This window comes from Cucumis melo, chromosome 4 (genome assembly GCF_025177605.1).
Source record: "Cucumis melo cultivar AY chromosome 4, USDA_Cmelo_AY_1.0, whole genome shotgun sequence".
NCBI classification, from domain to species: Eukaryota; Viridiplantae; Streptophyta; class Magnoliopsida; order Cucurbitales; family Cucurbitaceae; genus Cucumis; species Cucumis melo.
The window spans coordinates 34616609-34634941 of NC_066860.1; the positions used below are offsets into that span (position 1 = coordinate 34616609).

Sequence of the window (18333 nt, forward strand, 5' to 3'; positions counted from 1 at the left end):
GTTTGGGTTTAAACCACTTGTCCCAGCCCAGTCCCGCACTTGGATCGTACGGTAGATGCAAACTTTGGCTCGAAGCCCAAATTTCCAGGTATTTAAAGAACTTTGAAAATTAAAATTAAAGGTAATTATAAAAGGCAGTAATTTTTATATTTATTGTTGATAGACTCTTATGGTTTATCTTATGGTTTATCAATGATAGACCAATATTTGCTACATGGTCTATCAGAGATAGACTTCTATCATTGATAGATTTCGACAGATTTCGCTATATTTGTAATTTTTTTAAAATGTTGTTATATACTTAATTATTTTGAATATAATTGTTACATTTGCAACTATCCATTTAAATTAAAACATGTTCACCTTGACTGAATAATATTAGTTAAATTATAATATTTATATGATTGATCGAAGAAAGAACGTACTAACTAACTAACATGACTTTGGAGGTGCCACATATGCATGTTATTTCATACAATACCACAATGCTCTAAACTGTAATATATAACCAATTCAAATTAACTTAAAGTATATTTATTTTATTTCAGTTTATAGGAGTATTTTGGGGGTGTGTTTGCAAATTTTTGTGATTAACTCCTTTTTATAAGCTTGGACCTAAACATACAACGGTAGTTTGGTATTTTATTATCAACTCATTGTGTCAAGCATCCTATAGAAAAAGTGAAATAAAATAAAATAGATTTGAAAAGAAAGAAGAAAAAAAAACGTTTAATTCACTTGAAACGACCAATCAGCGGGGTTCCAATAATTTAAAAAATGGGGAGATCATAGCTGTTTAAATTACCACCAAACATTTGAAAAAGGTGGTGCATTTATCTATATACATAAAGTCGGTTGTTATGACTATTCGGCCTTGTCGTTGCACGATCATAACATCCTTCTCTTTTTTTTTAGCAATAGAGCCAATAATCAAAAAGCTTAGCTAATATTGTTTTCAACATTGCCGATTCTTTAGGCAGTATTGATTTTGTCAAGTACTCGTGCTTTGGTAATTCAGTTGTACATTGGCTTGCTATAGCGCCTTTCTCTACGTTCTTTTTGAACCAATATGCTTCTTTCACCTCTTTGAAAGATTTGAGTTTTTGTTTTTTGATGAGATAACTGGGGAGAGTGGTTGTATTTACTCTTTTTATTGGATGAATTTTCTTTAAAAAAATAAAAACAATCAAAACTAAAGCTTAGAAGAGTTAATGCGTCACTGTCCAATCCTTGCGTTTGTATGAAATTTTGACTATTCGTTCATTTGTTTGTTTATTCATTGATGTGGCACAAAATTGGAGGGTATAATGTCATAATTGAACGATGGTTTGTGCAAATTTTCTAAAATTCAGTCCTCTCTTGGCGTGAATGACGGCGTAGGCTGTTGATGCAATGCAGCGCAAGAAAAGCGTAAAGCATCGTAGTCGGCAAGGTGGTATAGAGTAGAAAGAAGAGAAGAAAATGGGTGAAACTATACATTCCGACCAATCATAGGCTAAACAGTGTCGTCCTATCCTCTTCATCGAGATTACAAGTACTATCCTTCATCAATTATATAATATCATTTTCCTAATCCATTCCCTATAGCAAATTCTCACTGTGTTTCCCATGCTCCCTACGTTTCTTTTTTTTTTTTTCAATAAAAATGGTTGCCGCTGTCGGAAACATCGACGACTGAAGTTGAGAAGAATCCTCTGAAGCTCAGGAGGGATAGCGCCGTTGGTTGACGGCGGTTCCGTCTCCGGGTTGGCGATTTCTCTATCGCGGCGCTATCCATCCTGAGTTTCACTGGTTCTTCTTGCTCTGCCTTTGGATATTATCGTCTCTATGAATGTAGGTTACGGTAAGGGAGTAATGCCACTAGTTGCGACACACATTGACTGATCATTCGACGAGCAAATGAGAAAGTGAGTATCTACGATTATTCTGTCTATGAAGTTGAATTAATTTTTCTGAAATCGGAGTTTTGATTAAAGAGTTTCAGTTCATGGAAATAGAACTCCCAGTTCAATTTTCTTTGAGGTTTGCTTCCTAGCTTAAACAAAAACAATTACAATTCACAACTCAAACAATTAGGTTAAATCCAAATATCATGAAATTAAATTCAACTCTGGCGCGAGGGTTAAGATGTTGTCACTTTCTCTCTTGCTTTAAAGTGGGTGAAATGTGTGGCGAAATCTCTGCAGCGTATCTTAGCTATTTGGAACCTTCTGATTTTTTCTTCTCAGTTGGTAGAAAAATCACATGCTTTTTGCTTCGTTCAACGTATGATAAATGCAGTCATAATCAATCGTAGATAGGAAAAAGTACTTGCGCCATTTTTGGCACCAACCTTGTTAATGGAAAAAATGAGGAACACTGTTCTTTTCCCTGGCCCCGCAACATTTAATGTCAATAGAAAAAGGAAAATGTGAAAATGAAAACAAACACTTTTAGAACTTTGACTGTTCTTTTACAAGTCGGTCAACAAAAAGAGGGTTTATGCCAAGCCAATCAGCCATTTCAATTGATATTTTATTCTCTTGCGATAAGTTAATTTTCAGAATACTGTCGGTGAATTCGAAGCTCGATTTACTTGCTTGTTCAAAATAATTTTATTGTTTGAATTGGCTAAGATTTTGCTCAGATCTTGATAAGAGGAAAATTGAGAGATGATACCAATTAGGCTTTGCAGCATCGCTGGGTATGTTTGAGCTGAAATTCCACGGCGATTCGGAGACAGAAGACGAGGGATGAACAACACACTACTTGGCGATGATTCATGAGATACTGTGATTAGGGGAGGGGCGATCAAATGAAGAAGGCATCTCCCGTTAAACTGCGTAAGCCATCTAAATGTAGTATTTTGCCTTGGGATGAAGCTGTCTATTGACAGAAAAAAATGAATGGAAAATACATCACAGAAGGATCCCATTATACTCGTATCATCAACGATATATATGCACTTAGAATCAATATATGAATAAAAGAATAATTCAAATACTAATTGACAAAAAATAAAAGAATACATCTCCTCTTCTATAATCTATACTATAAGCCTATAACAAATAAAAGAACCACACTATACCCTTATGTTCTTCTCATCTTGGCAGTATCTTGGGAGTAATCTATAATTATCTATAGCCCTTCTATTCATTTTCTGGTTGATTTTTGGCACCATCATCACCAGAAGTAGAAGCATTGATTTCCTCCAGTTGCTGGAGAATCTGCTGAACATCTGGCCGAGCAGTTGGTGACGGATCAACACAATGCAGGGCTAGTTTTAAAGTGTTGAGCAGTTCATCACCAATATTTTGTGTATCTTTCATAAGCTCCAAATCAAACACTTCATTTGTCCACTCTTCCTTTACTATTGAGGCCACCCACTGTGGTAAGTCCATTCCATCCATGGCTTCTCCAGGAGATTTTCCTGTCAAAAGTTCCAATATTATGACTCCAAGGCTGTAGACATCTGTCTTTGTTGTGGTCTTTTTGGTTTTTGTTAGCTCTGGTGCATTGTAGCCCTGTGTTCCTGCAGTGGCAATCACATTTGTGGCTGCAGCTGAAGTCATGAGCTTGGGAAGCCCAAAATCTGCAATACGAGCATTATTCTGATCATCCAGCAGAATGTTGCTGGACGTGAGGTTTCCATGAATAAGATTCTCCTCTGTGTGGAGGTAGTTCAAGCCTTGCGTGATTCCGATCGCTATTTTCATCCTTGTTGCCCAATCGACCGTGGTTTCTGGCCCACGAGCTGCATACAGTAAAACAAAAGTAAGTATATGAGTTATGAGTATAGTTTAACTAGATCAATAACCTCTTTCATAAGTAGTAGAGCTTGTTGCTTCTGAGTCTCGATCCTGTTTGAACTGCAACTGGAAAAAAGAAAAAAAAAACGATGATAGTAAAACTTGTACAGTCAACTGTTGAGTCTACTTACCATGAAGGAAGGAAGAGAGGCTTCCTCTAGGCATGTAATCAAAGACCAGGAGCTTCTCTCCTTTGGGGCCCAAGTAGTAAGCTCTAAGAGCAAGTAGATTTGGATGTCGAATTTTTCCGAGGCCTGCAACTTCGGTTTCAAATTCCTTTTGCCCTTTTGTTGTTTTCTCTCTCAATCTTTTCACTGCAACTTCATTTCCGTCTTCCAATGTTGCTTTATATGCTGTTCCATATGTGCTCTTGCCCATGATCTCAGCAGTCGCACACAGAAGATCATCAGCAGTGAAAACAAATGGCCCATCAAAATGAACTAGTTTTCCACCAGCTTCACCTGCCCCAACTTCTGTGCTCCCGGGTGCTGCCTTTTCGATGCTTCTGGCAGCAGCTTGCTTGGCAGTTGTTTTGTCAGTCTTTCTGGCAGCAGCTCTTTTTGATAATAAACAACAGAGCAAAATTGAGCAGAGAAGAAGAAGAAGCACCAACAGAGCTCCTGCAGCTATCAGGACTATGTCCTTTACACTAAGTCTGCGGTGGTGAGGCGGTTTCAGGACCTCAGTTGATGGAGTAGTAACATTTTGTGGGGAGGATGCGGGTAGGCATGGAGTTGAAGTACTAAAACCACACAGTTGAAGGTTCCCTACAAAAGAGCTCGCATTGAACTTATTTGATAGGAGAACCGGGACAGGGCCAGAGAGATTGTTGTAAGAGACATTGAAAGAGGTTAGATTCAACAACCGGGTCAATGATGTTGGAATCTGTCCAGTGAAGTTATTTTCTGAGAAATCAAGTTGGCTAATAGCAGAAATGTTCCCAAAACTTGCAGGAATCTCACCACTAAAACGATTCTTCCCAAGCTTGACCACCGAGAGATTGTGCATTCTATCAATATCTCCTGGAATCTGGCTTTCAAGACGATTATTTTCAACCTTCAATAACTGAAGAGAGGAGAGATTGGAGAAACTTGAAGGGAAGCTGCCATTAATGGCGTTGTTCGACAAATCCAAAAGACGAAGTCTCTTCAGCCTGCCTATTTCACCTGGTATAGCTCCAGAGATCTTGTTCTCACTGATGGAAATCTCTTGAAGCCATTCCAATTTAGTTAAAGAAGCTGGAATTGCTCCAGATATAGCATTATGATCAAGTGTCAAAACCCCAAGTGGGCAAGTTCTGTTTCCAAGACTTCCCCAAGAATCTGGGACAGTCCCAGAAATATTATTGTGCTGAAGGGCAAGAATTATAAGAGAGAACGACTGTGTAAAACTTCTTGGGATAGATCCCGACAACGAATTGTAACTCAGATTAACTCTAATCAATTTGGTAGAATTTGCTATACCGAAAGGAATTTCTCCAGTGAGCAAATTGTTGCTCAAATCAAGAGTTTGAAGTAGGGGAAGATGACCAATAGTAGGAGGAATAGAACCTGACAATCTGTTGTTGAAAAGATAAATTCCTCTGAGATTTGGAAGGAACCCGATGGACCGAGGGATCACGCCAGAGATCGCATTGTCGTGGAGGCTAAGCTTCCGAAGTTCCCGGAGCTGCCCAATCCTGTCAGAAATCCTGCCGGCAAGAGCCTTCCATGGAAGCTGTATAGCAATAACCTGCCCTTTCACGCACTTGATTCCAGCCCACTGCCCGTAACAAGCTCCATTACTACCATTCCAGCTACGCAAAACTCCTTTTAGATCAACGAGTTCATGTTTTATTGCTTGAAGAGCTTGAAAATCGCCTTGAGTAACAGACACTCCATCCCACATCTGGCCAGCGACTGGTCGAAAGGAACAAGCCAAAAGAAGAGCAAAAAACAGAGCAATGAGGTACGAAGAATAGCTTCTCCATTGTTGGTTCTTGAGTTTTCTGTTGTTATTTGGTGATTTAGAGCACCAATCAGCAGTTTTTGGTGGAAGAATCTGCATGAACCGAAATGGGTATACCTGAAATTCACTCGGAGGGTAGTGGCTTTTTCCCATGAACCAAAAGAAACTTCAGTTGAAAAGTGGGAAAAGAGAATGAGTTTTCTTATTTCTGGTTATTCTAGGGTTTCTAAAAGTAGGGAAGATAAGTTTTATAGGAGGAGGAGGAGGAGGAGGAGGAGAAGAAGAAGAAGAAGTTCGAAAGAAAATGAAAATAACGGAAAAATTAGATGAGGGGAGAGAGAAAGAAGTTGGAATGGGTCTGAAGAGGCATGTGAGGATTCTGAAATGTTATAATAATTTTGAGGGGAAGAGAGGGAGAAGAAAGGGCTTAGAGAAGGCCTACAATGGGGACAGAGACTTGATTCTTTTATGTTAACGGCTACATTTTTCATCGGTTAATTCAGGCTACGTGACATTTCTTTTTTTTTTTATTTGCTTCTCCTACAACGGCTATATTTGATTGGGTCAGCATAATAGATGGATAATGTACAATGGGAATTATACCATTATGAAGGGCACCACAAAGGTGCCACCTGCCCTACAAATTTTCTCACTTTGTACTAATATTAATAATGACAAAATAATTAACCTTTTCTCGAAAAGATAGACAGAGAATAATTATCTTTTACCTTGAATTTTACAATGTATATCATTTTTTACAGAAGCTTTTACACAAACTTTTCCATTTTGTAAAATTGTAGACTAGACTAAGCGTTGAGATAGGCTCGGTTATTGCAATTTAATCTAATAGTCTTGACAAATGGTTAGTCTTTCTTTGCGTACAACTTATCTTTCTTTGGTAGGTTGAGTTTTGCGACTTAACAAATAAGCATAAGTTGTCTGATTATTATATTTAACAACTCACTAGTTTCTATTGATTCCTAGTAATTCTGCCATAACTTGCTTAACTCGTTGTTTGAAAATTATCTGTTGTATCTTGATTCTTAAACTTTTAAAAATGTCTATTTTAGTCTCCAAACTTTCAAAAAACTTACTTTGAACCTTGTTTTTATAATTTTCTTACCCGAATCGTATGGCTTCTATATTTTGATTTGAGATAGTTGCAAATGTAGCAATTATATTTAAAATAATTAAATATATAGCAACATTTTAAAAAAATTGCAAATATAGCAAAATCGATCAAAATCTATCAATGATAGGAGTCTATCACATAGACCCTGTAGCAAATGTTGGTATATCACTGATAAACCATAAGAGTCTATCAACGATAGATTTTGCTATATTTGTAATTTTTTTTTAGGAATAGTTGCAAATGTAGCAATTATTTTCAAAATAATTAAATATATAGCAACATTTTAAAAAAATTGCAAATATAGAAAAATCTGTCGAAATCTATCCATGATAGAAGTCTATCACCGATAGACCATGTAGCAAATGTTGGTCTATCATTGATAAACCATAAGAGTATCAACGATAGACCATGTAGCAAATGTTGGTCTATCACCGATAAACCATAAGAGTCTATCAACGATAAAAGTGTATCACTGATAGATTTTGCTATATTTGCAATTTTTTTAAAGTATTGCTACATACTTAATAATTATTCTAAAAGTTGATACTTATTATAATTATTATTTTTTTAAATATTGCTACATACTTAATAATTATTCTAAAAATTGCTACCTATTATAATTACCCTTTTGATTTGGCTTTGAATTATTCATTATATTAATTAAATCACAATTAGATCAAATAAACTTGAATTAAAAACTAATATTGTTATTAAAAATTAATCAAATAAACACGTATAAGAACTCTACAAAATTGCTTATAAATATTTTCACAAAATCCAAAAAACAAACATAGAAGAAAGAAGAAATAGGAGCAAGAGTGAAAAGCACCTCGATGGGTCACATGAAATTTTGTATATTATACGATAAAACATCCATTTATCACCTAACCTTTAAATATAAATCATCAAAAATAAATTATTAGAAGTGATTATCTTATTTATTTTTTAAGTTTATGAACTAAATCAAACATTTTAGAAATCGAAGGATGAAAATAGAACGAGATATAAAATTTGAATTTTAGGATAAAAATAAGATTTAAACCAAAATATTTTTAACTATTTAAAATCAATTTAAAAAAATGAAATTTGAGTTCCAAAGTGGAATGAAATGAAATCAATTTCAACCAATTAAAGGTATGTTTTGAAGTTTATTGTCTAAGAAAAAAAATCATGCACTAAACCATTTTGAATAACATCTGTCTGCATAACTTTAAACTGTTAAACCTCCTTAACCTTCAAAATAATACAAATACTTGAACCAAAAAAATTAACTAAACAAACAAACAAAAAAAAGTCTTACAGAACCTTATTTTTTTCCAGTTCAAGAAGTTGGAACAACACTGAAAGAAATATCTAACTTATATTTTCTCCCTATGTATATGTAAAGAAAGTTGCTTCATATAAAAAAACACTACATTGAAAGGTAAAGACAAGCCTATATGAAGATACAGGGGATGGGAGATAGCTTGATTTTTCGAGAAATTTCAAGTTGATAATTTATGAACACAAATGAATCTGTAGTTTTGTCCTGCATTGAACTATTCAAGGCACACGAACAAATATTGTGTAAAGGTGACCAAGTAGAATAAAATTGCAACTAAATTAGAAGAAAATAAAAACAATAAACAAGAGAATAAGAGAGAAAATGACACATTATAATTTTAAATGGAAAAACTCCCAAAAATGGAAAATCTAATGGCCAAAAAAAGATGCAAAGACCATAAACTTTTTTCCAGGAACCAAGAAGATTGTTGAACAACAAATAATTTCTGGACTACTGACATGTGGCTCACCATATATTGGTTGTTTACATAAATAATACAGATCGCAAACCATGAGAATCAATTTTACTCACAAATTCTCGCGTCACATAGCATGAAGAAATGAGAAATGACAGCCAAAGTAACCCCTATAGACTTTCAACATGAACGTTATAAAGTTCAAGCATTCAACAATTTAGACCAAGTTTAATTGGCTACACCAATAAAACATGCAACAATAATCCAAACACAACTGATCCACAAAGGAAAATTTTCCAGCTTCAAGGTTATACAGACTCGAATTTATTAGATTATGAAATTTACAAATTCAACACTATCGACGAGAAAGCAAAATCCACGAACCCCAATGCAAGTTAGGGAAATCCATTGACCAGTAAACCGAAATCCAACACCCCCTTCAAAGATGAAGCTGCTAAATTGAGAGATGACCGACATTTTATAGTGCATTATGAACAAAACATACATTCAAAGTAAATAAATAAACAACCCATAACTTGGGTGCATAACATAGGGGGAAGGGATTTGGGTTCTGGGAAGAAGTTCCAGTGTTCACGATTCAGAAGAAATAATATTTCAAACAGATCCAAACCCCAGATCTAGATTTCAATCAAGCATCACAAAGCTTTGGCTGGTAAAATGTGCAAGAAATAATCGAATAGGGCAAATTAAGAGAATAAAACTTCACAGTGTGTTATAGCAAAATTCGAATTACAGAATATAACAGGTAGGTTCCATGGTTAAAGAAGAGAGGAAAGAATTGAATCCATAGACATTGTATGTAGTATAATGCTCTATCTTACGGTAAAAGAACGGATAGTTGATATGAAAATTTGCACAAAAGAAGGAAAAAAAAAACTTTATTTCGTCTACGCCAATTCTCAATATTTAATGCCTTTACTGATACCAGAGCGAAGGCGATTCCATACCCTCATCTACTCAAATCACGTGCGAGCAGCCACAGGCGCGGCGGCGGCGGCAGCGGTGGAAGCTGCGCTGCTGAAGAACGAGAGGAAACCGGTGGATACATTTTCTTGTTCATCTAGGAAGAGATCTTCAGGAACCCTAAACGCGCCGTGGGCACAAACCAAAGCTACACCGACCATAAGAGCCGAAACGAGGACCGATCCAACGCTCGTGAGGAATATGACGAAAACGCTGAAAACAACCAGGAGAATTAGGGTTTCGCTATCCTTGAATGTGCGACCAAATAGAACAAGGGGCTGATCTGACGGACGGAAGAGATAGAGAAATAGCCACGAGGATAAAAGACCGGCCAGAAGGATGAGAGAAAACGGATGAGAAACGAGGGAAAAGCCGAGGATCAGAGCAACCACAGCGAGATAATTGACGCGAAAATAAGAGTAATTCTTGCGAATTCGAAGGGTGGCTTCGGAGAAGGATTCAGGCTTAGAAAATGCCGTCCGATCTGCAAGTTCAGCCCATGGTCTACGCTGGGAGAGACCGTGACGGAGATATTCGGATAGGTGGTTAATGAAAGCGCGAAAGGCGGGGGTGGTGACAGGGCCTTGAGATTGAACAGAACCACCAGATGTGGGGGCGGGGACGACGGTGGATTGAGGATTGGAGATGGGAAGTATGGCCGGAGAGGAGGAAGACATAGTCGGTTGATCTTGATGGAAAGGAAATGGGAGGTGAGAGAAAGGGAGATTTGAAGGAAGAATGGTTATGGTGTAAATGAGTCAAAAGGGGAACGAACGATCGAATGAATATTAAGAAATGGCGGAGAAGGAAACTGACGACGAAACAACAACACAACACAACACAACACCTCTCCTACCGATAAATAGTGGAGAAAAACGCGGATGGGTCGAGCTTTTATTCCCTGCGCTCGTTCCCTTCTCTCTCTTCTGATCCTGACCGCCCATTCAACTTCCTTTTGATCCGTCAACCGACGGTAATCATACATTTTTCTTGTGGGTTAATCAATCAAATATTGATCGCTAAATTATACTTTTGCAATTTCAAAGATTATCTATCTTACTTTTCTATTTGTTCTCAAAACTATATTAAATAACCAAATAAATTTTCGGTACTAACAAACAAAAAAAAAAAAAAAAGGAATGGTAAGTGTACGTGTATCTATCTATCTATCTATACACACGAAAGCTGTGCTCAAACTCATCATTATCTTTATCAACTTTGTTTTTGCAAATACAATAAGATTTTCAAGAAATAAACTAATTAAGATTGTACTTAAAGATAACATCTTAAAAACAATACGCATTTTTATCAATTAAATTTATTAAAAAGTCAAATGAAACGATTGATTTAAAATCCAGTAGTGTTTCATTGTTGTTAAGTATTTTGATTAGTTGATATATATACTTGGTCGTGCCTTAATCCGTGGTTTGAAATTTTTTGTTGGCTTTCTTTATTGACAAGTCATTTATTTGCCTTAATCTAAAAGCAAGGCTTGTGCAATGAATTGCATTTTTACATGATATGTCACCATTCGTGAACTCACCTTTGACACGTGGCAGAGTTGACATTTACACTTGTACAAATTATTTTTGCTAAGCAATAGAGAAACTTTGAGATTTTAGTAAAAAGCTATTTGCATTTGGGCTATATATTGACTCATCAGGAGTGCGCTGTGTCTTATTGCTTAATCCCGTGTGGCATAAGCAATTTTGTATTTCAATGTTTTATGTATATGTATACTAGTAGAAACTACAAAGCTAACTATACCCACCCACCCACCCACTATACATAGTCATAGTTTTCCCATCCTTCTTACAAATTTTACCCCTTTTGCACCTTTGAATATCTCTGAATATTTCATTTTTTCTAACAAAAAGAAAAAAAAAAAAAAAAAAACTCACGTACTTTGCCCTTTGCATCTGAAGGGAAACTTGGCTTTGATATCGCGAAGGTGATTTCATGCGTAGTTGTGGCTATTTCATCTCCCGTTTTGGACAATCGTAGTCATTGGAGTCCACCAAAAATATTTTCTTGCACCTACATTGCTTTGCTTTGGAAGGATCTCTCGTGCTTTGGGGTTTGAGCGACGTATGGATCAAAACACCATTTTATGCATACTTGCTGCAAAACAGTAAACGCACATTGGATTATATGGTTTGTGGTTTAATCCAGAGGAAGCTCCGTGCTCTTTCACTCCAAGCAATTTAAATTCAAATACGAACGATGATGGAAACCAACTTAAGTTGTTTTAATTAAAACAAGGTCTGGAAGCCAAATTATTAAGGCCTCAATTCGATAAGTATTCAATTTTTATTTTTATTTTTAATTTATAAATACCGTCCTTATTTTCTCTACATACCAACTGCACGTGCAGATGAGCATCTCACGCTCAAAGAACGATAGCCGATTGGAAACACCTTTTCTTTAGAACCTTCGATGTCTTTTCCTGCCATCCGTACCCTTCTTTATAAGTCTCAACCTGGCAAAATGACGATATCAAAATAATAACCGTAAACCCTTGAGTTTAGTCGCATAATATATTATGTTTGTAAAAATGTGGAAGTATACCACAACGGTGAAAAGTAAATTGTTATTTCATATATATATATATATATGAAATTAAAATTCAAGCTTCATGGTAATAAGCAGAGCAAATGTGCTTTGAAGTATCACCGACATAGGCTTTATCATCAAGAGAAGGGACATGGTAGATGATTCACTTACCGTGTCTAGAATTTTGTGATCAACAAATAAACCTCCAATTACGTATATAGATTCGTTGATAACTCCAGCTGCTGCATATCCTCGCGTCCTTTCCATGGGTTCCTCAAAGATCCATGATTCCATGCGTGGGTCATAAACTTCAACACTCGAAACCATTGAACGTCCATCGAATCCCCCAAGAGCGTAACTATGAGGTATAGAACAACATTCAATAGAAGTTTGCTGAGTCCTCCACATGGGTATGAAAACTTATAAACTATGCTTCCTAATGTACATTCCCAATTGATGAAGGGAATTAATGTATAACACAAACTGACTCATTATAACCCGTAAGGTCATCCACTAACCATAACGAAGAAATGGCTTACAGTTTCTCGTTCAAAGTCACCAATGAATGACATCCTCGCTTTTCATTCATACTTGCAATTTGAGTCCATGAATGCTCTCGGATGTCAAATCTTTCAGCAGATCTGAGAAAGCAGAAATTGGGAGACCTCGGAAAGTACTTTTAAATCTTTCAAGCCAACTTAATTTTTAGCACGCAGGATGCAAGAAATGAGATCGGTATCTTCAAATAGTAAAAAAAAAGGGTCATGGTATCTTACTTCAAATAGTCACTACCATCAAATCCCCCTGTTGCATAAAGTATGCCATTGAGCTCCACTGCACCAACAGCAAATCGCTGAAGAAAAATCAAGAATTGTCAATAAGCAAAATGCACATGAAAAATTAGCCAAATAACAGTTTTTACATTCGTTGCCATCTCTGTCCAAAGGTAAAGTCAAGCATGGCAATACCCTAACCCGACCATTCATCCAAAAAAGAAAACTCCAAGCAAATTTGTTAGTCATAACTCATTATCATAGAGGTAAACAACTTCAAAATTAAACAAGAAAAACAGGTCAAAATCATCATTTACCCTTTGTCGCATTGACCTTGTAAAAATCCATCGCCCAAGATCTAAGTCAAGCATTTCAACCTCCGACAAGGACTCAATACCATTTCCGCCACCAATGGCAAATAATTTGTTGCCAATGCTAACTCCTCCGAGGCTTCCCTTGGCTAAATTTAAGGAAGGGGACAAGGTCCACTGATCGGTCTCTAGGTTATAGGATTCAACTTCAAGAACAAAGAAAACAAATGAGAAATAATCTGATTACACAAACAAAGAAATCCAATAAAATTAGTAAGAGCTAATACCAGTGTTATACCAGACACAACCATTACCACCACCCAAAACATAAAGCTGACTATTCAACCAAGCAACAGAAGCATATCCACGAACAGATCTCATTGCCCTGAGAGATTTAATCATATCCCTGGAAGGATCATATAGTTCCAAAGTCGACAAGTGTGATGCACCATCATATCCTCCAATAAGAAAAATGGATTCACGAGGATCCAAACATGAGTTTTCAATTTGTTCCTCCTCCACGACCCTCTTTGCCTCTAGTGCATTTGAGTTTGGCAACGTCAAAAGACTCTTCAACTCCAAGATTTCACCTTCTGCAATCAACTGCCATAAGAAAAAGAAAATTTTCATATGAATTATATTATCTTCTTTGGTAGAAGGAACATAAACAATAGGCATCTGAAAATAAAGAATCAACTAGTTACAAAGATAGATTACTTAAAAAGTTTCTTGCATGTCTGACAAAATAAGTTTAAAAAATTAGGTCTATAGCACAAACTTATTTACTCTAGCAAAAATGACAAAAAAACAAGTCCAATCCACGTGATGCACTACATATACATACTTGATACATTACTGATATACACTTGATACACACCAGATATATCAAATATTTGGATTTATGATAAAATATTTTGAATTATTGTTAAAGGATCGAGAAAAGAAAAATATATATTTATTGTAAAAATATAAACCACAAATACATGCTAGTATAATCCAAAGTAAGATAATTTACATCCCAAACACAAACTATTAGTTTCTAAAAAAAAACACATAAAATATAGTAACCTACGACTATAGTAACTCACTCCTTGCCTAAAACGTCCTCTAAAAATGTGTCACTTGGAGGAGTAAAGGGTTGATGTTTAGAAAGACACCTGGTAAAGGGTTGATGTTTAGAAAGACAAACAGGAAGACCATTGAGACATATAGACTCGGACTGAGTAGGATTTGTTGTTGACAGAAAATCTATCTTCGGTTATTGTACCTTTGTTTGGGGCAATCTTGTAACTTGGAGGAGTAAGAAGCAAAGCGTTGAGGCCAAGAGCAGTGCTGAGGCCAAATACAGGGCTATGAGTTTGGGAATATGTGAGGAAATTTGGCTCCAAAAAGTCATGTCTGATCTTCATCAAGAATGTGAGACTCCATTGAAGCTCTTGTGTGATAATAAAGCCGCTATTAGTATTGCTAACAACCCAGTTCAACATGATAAAACTGAACATGTTGAGATTGATCGACATTTCATCAAAGAAAAACTTGACAGCGGGAACATATGCATTCCGTGCACCCCTTCGAGCCAACAAGTTGTTGATGTTCTCACCAGTGGGCTTCTCAGACCAAACTTTGATTTTTGTGTTAACAAGTTGAGCTTCATTGATATTTACGTCCCAACTTGAAGGGGAGTGTTAGAATTTGTATCTATGGGAAAAAGAAATTTATGGAAAACTTACTATAAATCTTTTCTTTTCCTTTTTTCTTTGCACTTTGTATTCTATTTAAGTTCCCTTTGTACCTATTGTATTATTCATTAGAAAAAATAATAAAACTAAAAAGATCGTGGTTTTTCTCCCGGTTCTCGGGTTTTCACGTAAGCCTTAGTTTCGTGTTTATTGCTTTCAGTAGTAACCAAATCATGTTGTTCTATCCCCCAATCATTATCCCCACTAAAATTTAGATTAAATTAAAATAACAAGAACACATTGGAATCTCGAATATGAACCAAATGCCAGAGATGCGGAAGGAAGGGGATAAGTTTATAGTAGTGAACTTTTGAAAGTAAGGCATTAAAAAGTACCAGCTTTTCCTCCAAGAAAACTATTTTCTCAGTTTGTTCTGCTTTAGATTCCCTTAGCTCTTGTATCTCTTGAACCAACTACAAGCAGAGAGATGAACATGAAATATTAAAACACAGTAAAAGCTGCGATCCAGAAAGATATGCACATAAAAATAGACCGTCTATATGAAATATAATTACTACCTCGGCAATTAGAGGCGGCAATTCGGTCGAAGAGTCAAAGTCCTCCACGCTGCTCTCTTTGGACTTAATTGGTTCAACAGAACGATCATTATTCTCCAAATTTTCGTCCTTATTTAAGGCAGTATGATCTGTATCACTTGTTAAAGGCAACATTGGACTTGCGTGAAGATTTCTAGCCAATTGTTCTAGTTTATGCAATAGTAGGCTCTCCTCTTCATTGACCTCATTTGCATCACAGTGAGCTCCAAATGCGCTATTTCCTGCATCTAATGAGGAAGTAACATCTATAGTGTCCGCTTCTTGACTTGCCAGGTCACATTGCACGTCCATAATTTGTGGTTTAATCTTTTCACTTCCATCCCTCGTTTCCAAGGAGGGGAGGACTGTACAGAAAGGTCTGCGGTTCGTTGTAGATGGTCGTACACTGGGAGCAATTGCTTGAGATGCTAATAAGGAAATCAACTTATTTGTCTGAGCATGGTCGAGCTCAAACCAGAAACGATTGGGTCCATAGTAGTTGTCGATAATTATAGGTTTGAATTGATTTTCTAACAAAGGTTGGCACAGCCTCCGAACAATAATTTGAACCTAATAAAGAAATAGATACCAAAAGAAAAGAGCATTATTTTTGGTGATAACCATTGTGTTTGTTAAAGTCATGTGAATTAAGAGAAATAATACAAGCATGGAACTTTCAGGTAAAACCTGAGCTGGATAAGGTGTTCTCTCTGCGCCATCAGCAGTCCACCCATATGTGTTGATATTCATCTGACCTGAACTAGCGGCCTCAAAGATGCCATGCAATTTTCGGTCGCTATAGTTGAATAGAAACAAAGGCAAACCAGGATCAATGTTCATCACATATGAAAAGTGTTGAGAAGGCAAGCCTGTATAAATGGAGAATAAAGATGTTAGCGTTCAGAGGACAGAAAGTTGAAATGAAACACGAGGACAATCTAGAGAGTAAGAAGAACAAAGTGCTGGATATCACTATTTGATTTCCAATTCCAACAAAATAAATGACATTCTCTAAGCTACCAAAACGGTGAAGGGTAAATATAAAACTAGTAATGTAAGTATAGAGAAGAGAGAAAAGAGAAAAAAACAAAGCAAAAAATCTTATTGAGTGGTGGATACAAACCAAACATCTGTTTGGAAAGACATTCCTTTATGGTGCTCTTCGTGCATCCAAATATTACGCCTCCAAGGTGACACTTGCCCAAATTTCTACACGATGCGTGAGCATTATATCGAGCGGCAGGTTCAGGTTTGAACTTTAGAGCCTTCTTTCCTGTATTCATTCTTTCATATGGAGAACTGAAAAAAAATATAGTCCAATTCACAAACGGAAAAAAATATACTCCACATTGTAAGAAAAGAGACATGTCATTCCACACAACAAACTCATCCAATGAGAATTGCGTTTAATAGACCATTTTAACTATCTCTTGATTTATGCACAACAAACTCATCCAATGGGAACCACAACATAATTTATTTGTCTAAGTGGAAAACTACATTTAGTCCACATAATTTATTTGTTGCTTACTTATGGCTCTACAAAACTGCACTATTTGAGGGAACAGAAGGTATAAAAGCAAACGTTAGCAAAGTGTAAAAACTGAGAAATAATAATGATAACAAAATATTGTCAAAGTGATAAGGTAAGAAAGATGGTAAAATCAAACACTCAAATGCTTAAAGGACCTATTTACGTGCAAAACAAAAGGAACAACTGAAGCTACATCAAGTGCAAGTTAGCAATATAAAATTAATTCAAAATGACAAAATGCATAAGGTACGGTATGATTACAAAAGAAAGAAGTAGGAACCAAAAAATTAGTGGTGTAAATAACAATCACAGTGTAAATTCTAAACGCGATAGAAATATAAAATTAGTGACCAAAAAATTACAACTGAAATTACATCAATCTCAGTGTAAATTCTAAGCGTGGACGAAAGAAACAAGTAGTGACCAAAAAATTAATGGTGTGGATAACGAGACTTCAAAACCTAGTGAGGAAGCACTGTTTCTTGAGTTCAACCCATGGCAGTATGATTACAAAAGGAACAACATATAAAATTATATAGCGCTGTAGAGAAAAAAAAAACCATCATATCGTTCGAGAAATTACCGTTTATTCGAAGTACAATTCGTTTCAGAAGAAAATACTTAAATTACCGAAATTATATAACTGATGTGAACAGGTCCCTCATCCAAAAGCGCATTTCATAAACACGTACAATCAATACTTCGCCAATTATTCTTGTCATCTTAAATGCAAGAACTCTCCGAGCATTACTCGGATAACCAGATTTTGGAACAAGAATCATTATAAGAATACGTACGAAGATCATCGCTAGTTATCTTGAATACTAACTTCTAAGTGACTAGAAACCAGAACAATCTATAGCCTCTACAAGTATAAAACAAGAACAATGTGGAATCATTTCGAATCCAAAACCACAGAATCATACGAGATTCTCACAATCTGAACACTTACCTTCCTCTGCAGGCGACTGATTAAAATGAAGACCTCACCGTTGGAAGAAACGAAGTTAATCAAGAAGAAGGATTGAGATAGAGGTATCAATATCAGGTAACTCCTCCCGGATAATGAAGTTCGCTTTCACTCTCTCGCGAACTCTGTGACAGTCGCGAGAGAAAGAAGACGAACAGAGCAGAGTATGGATTAATGCGTGAAATCTCAAAAGAGAGCGCGAAATGAGGCGTTCGCGTTTCTTTACAAACCCCGGAGAGGCTCTTTCTTCCCACTTCCCGCACAGTGAGGTAGTGAAGAAAACGTAGAGTTTAAAAGATCAAGTGTTTCGCGCTTATATTATGGATC

The 18333-nt window shown here is 36.2% G+C and overlaps 3 protein-coding genes and 1 non-coding gene across 4 annotated transcripts; 1 reads left to right on the forward strand and 3 right to left on the reverse strand.

Moving 5' to 3' along the window:
- The first annotated feature begins 1687 nt into the window (after window positions 1-1687).
- Window positions 1688-1796, forward strand: MIR390C (microRNA MIR390c). Its single transcript, NR_120752.1, has one exon. It is a non-coding gene; the product is annotated as a microRNA MIR390c (primary transcript).
- A 1117-nt stretch (window positions 1797-2913) lies between these two features.
- Window positions 2914-6125, reverse strand: LOC103486258 (probably inactive leucine-rich repeat receptor-like protein kinase IMK2). Its single transcript, XM_008444147.3, has 2 exons — window positions 3920-6125; window positions 2914-3733 (listed from the first exon to the last, which is right to left on the reverse strand). The coding sequence occupies exons 1-2, from the start codon at window positions 5886-5888 to the stop codon at window positions 3129-3131; spliced, it is 2574 nt and encodes an 857-aa protein (XP_008442369.1). The 5' UTR covers window positions 5889-6125; the 3' UTR covers window positions 2914-3128.
- Window positions 6126-9313: 3188 nt separating this feature from the next.
- On the reverse strand, window positions 9314-10513 carry LOC103486257 (PRA1 family protein B4). The gene has a single exon (XM_008444146.3). It carries the CDS (start codon window positions 10265-10267, stop codon window positions 9590-9592), a length of 678 nt encoding a protein of 225 aa, XP_008442368.1. The 5' UTR covers window positions 10268-10513; the 3' UTR covers window positions 9314-9589.
- A 693-nt stretch (window positions 10514-11206) lies between these two features.
- Window positions 11207-18281, reverse strand: LOC103486256 (uncharacterized). The gene is made up of 12 exons (XM_008444143.2): window positions 17989-18281; window positions 16626-16801; window positions 16190-16371; window positions 15485-16072; window positions 15302-15379; window positions 13515-13830; window positions 13234-13433; window positions 12920-12996; window positions 12683-12784; window positions 12315-12501; window positions 11950-12069; window positions 11207-11711 (listed from the first exon to the last, which is right to left on the reverse strand). The coding sequence occupies exons 2-11, from the start codon at window positions 16783-16785 to the stop codon at window positions 11980-11982; spliced, it is 1980 nt and encodes a 659-aa protein (XP_008442365.1). The 5' UTR covers window positions 16786-16801; window positions 17989-18281; the 3' UTR covers window positions 11207-11711; window positions 11950-11979.
- Window positions 18282-18333: the final 52 nt, after the last annotated feature.

Excerpts from the sequence above, each read along its gene's own strand:
- LOC103486258 (XM_008444147.3), bottom strand. The coding sequence starts at position 5,888 with ATGGGAAAAAGCCACTACCCTCCGAGTGAATTTCAGGTATACCCATTT. Across the intron at positions 3,734-3,919 it reads CCTCTCTTCCTTCCTTCATG|CTCGTGGGCCAGAAACCACG; the intron begins GTAAGTAGACTC and ends TACTGTATGCAG.
- LOC103486257 (XM_008444146.3), bottom strand. The coding sequence starts at position 10,267 with ATGTCTTCCTCCTCTCCGGCCATACTTCCCATCTCCAATCCTCAATCC.
- LOC103486256 (XM_008444143.2), bottom strand. The coding sequence starts at position 16,785 with ATGAATACAGGAAAGAAGGCTCTAAAGTTCAAACCTGAACCTGCCGCT. Across the intron at positions 15,380-15,484 it reads TGCCGCCTCTAATTGCCGAG|TTGGTTCAAGAGATACAAGA; the intron begins GTAGTAATTATA and ends CTCTGCTTGTAG. Across the intron at positions 12,997-13,233 it reads CAAGGTCAATGCGACAAAGG|CGATTTGCTGTTGGTGCAGT; the intron begins GTAAATGATGAT and ends ATTTTTCTTCAG.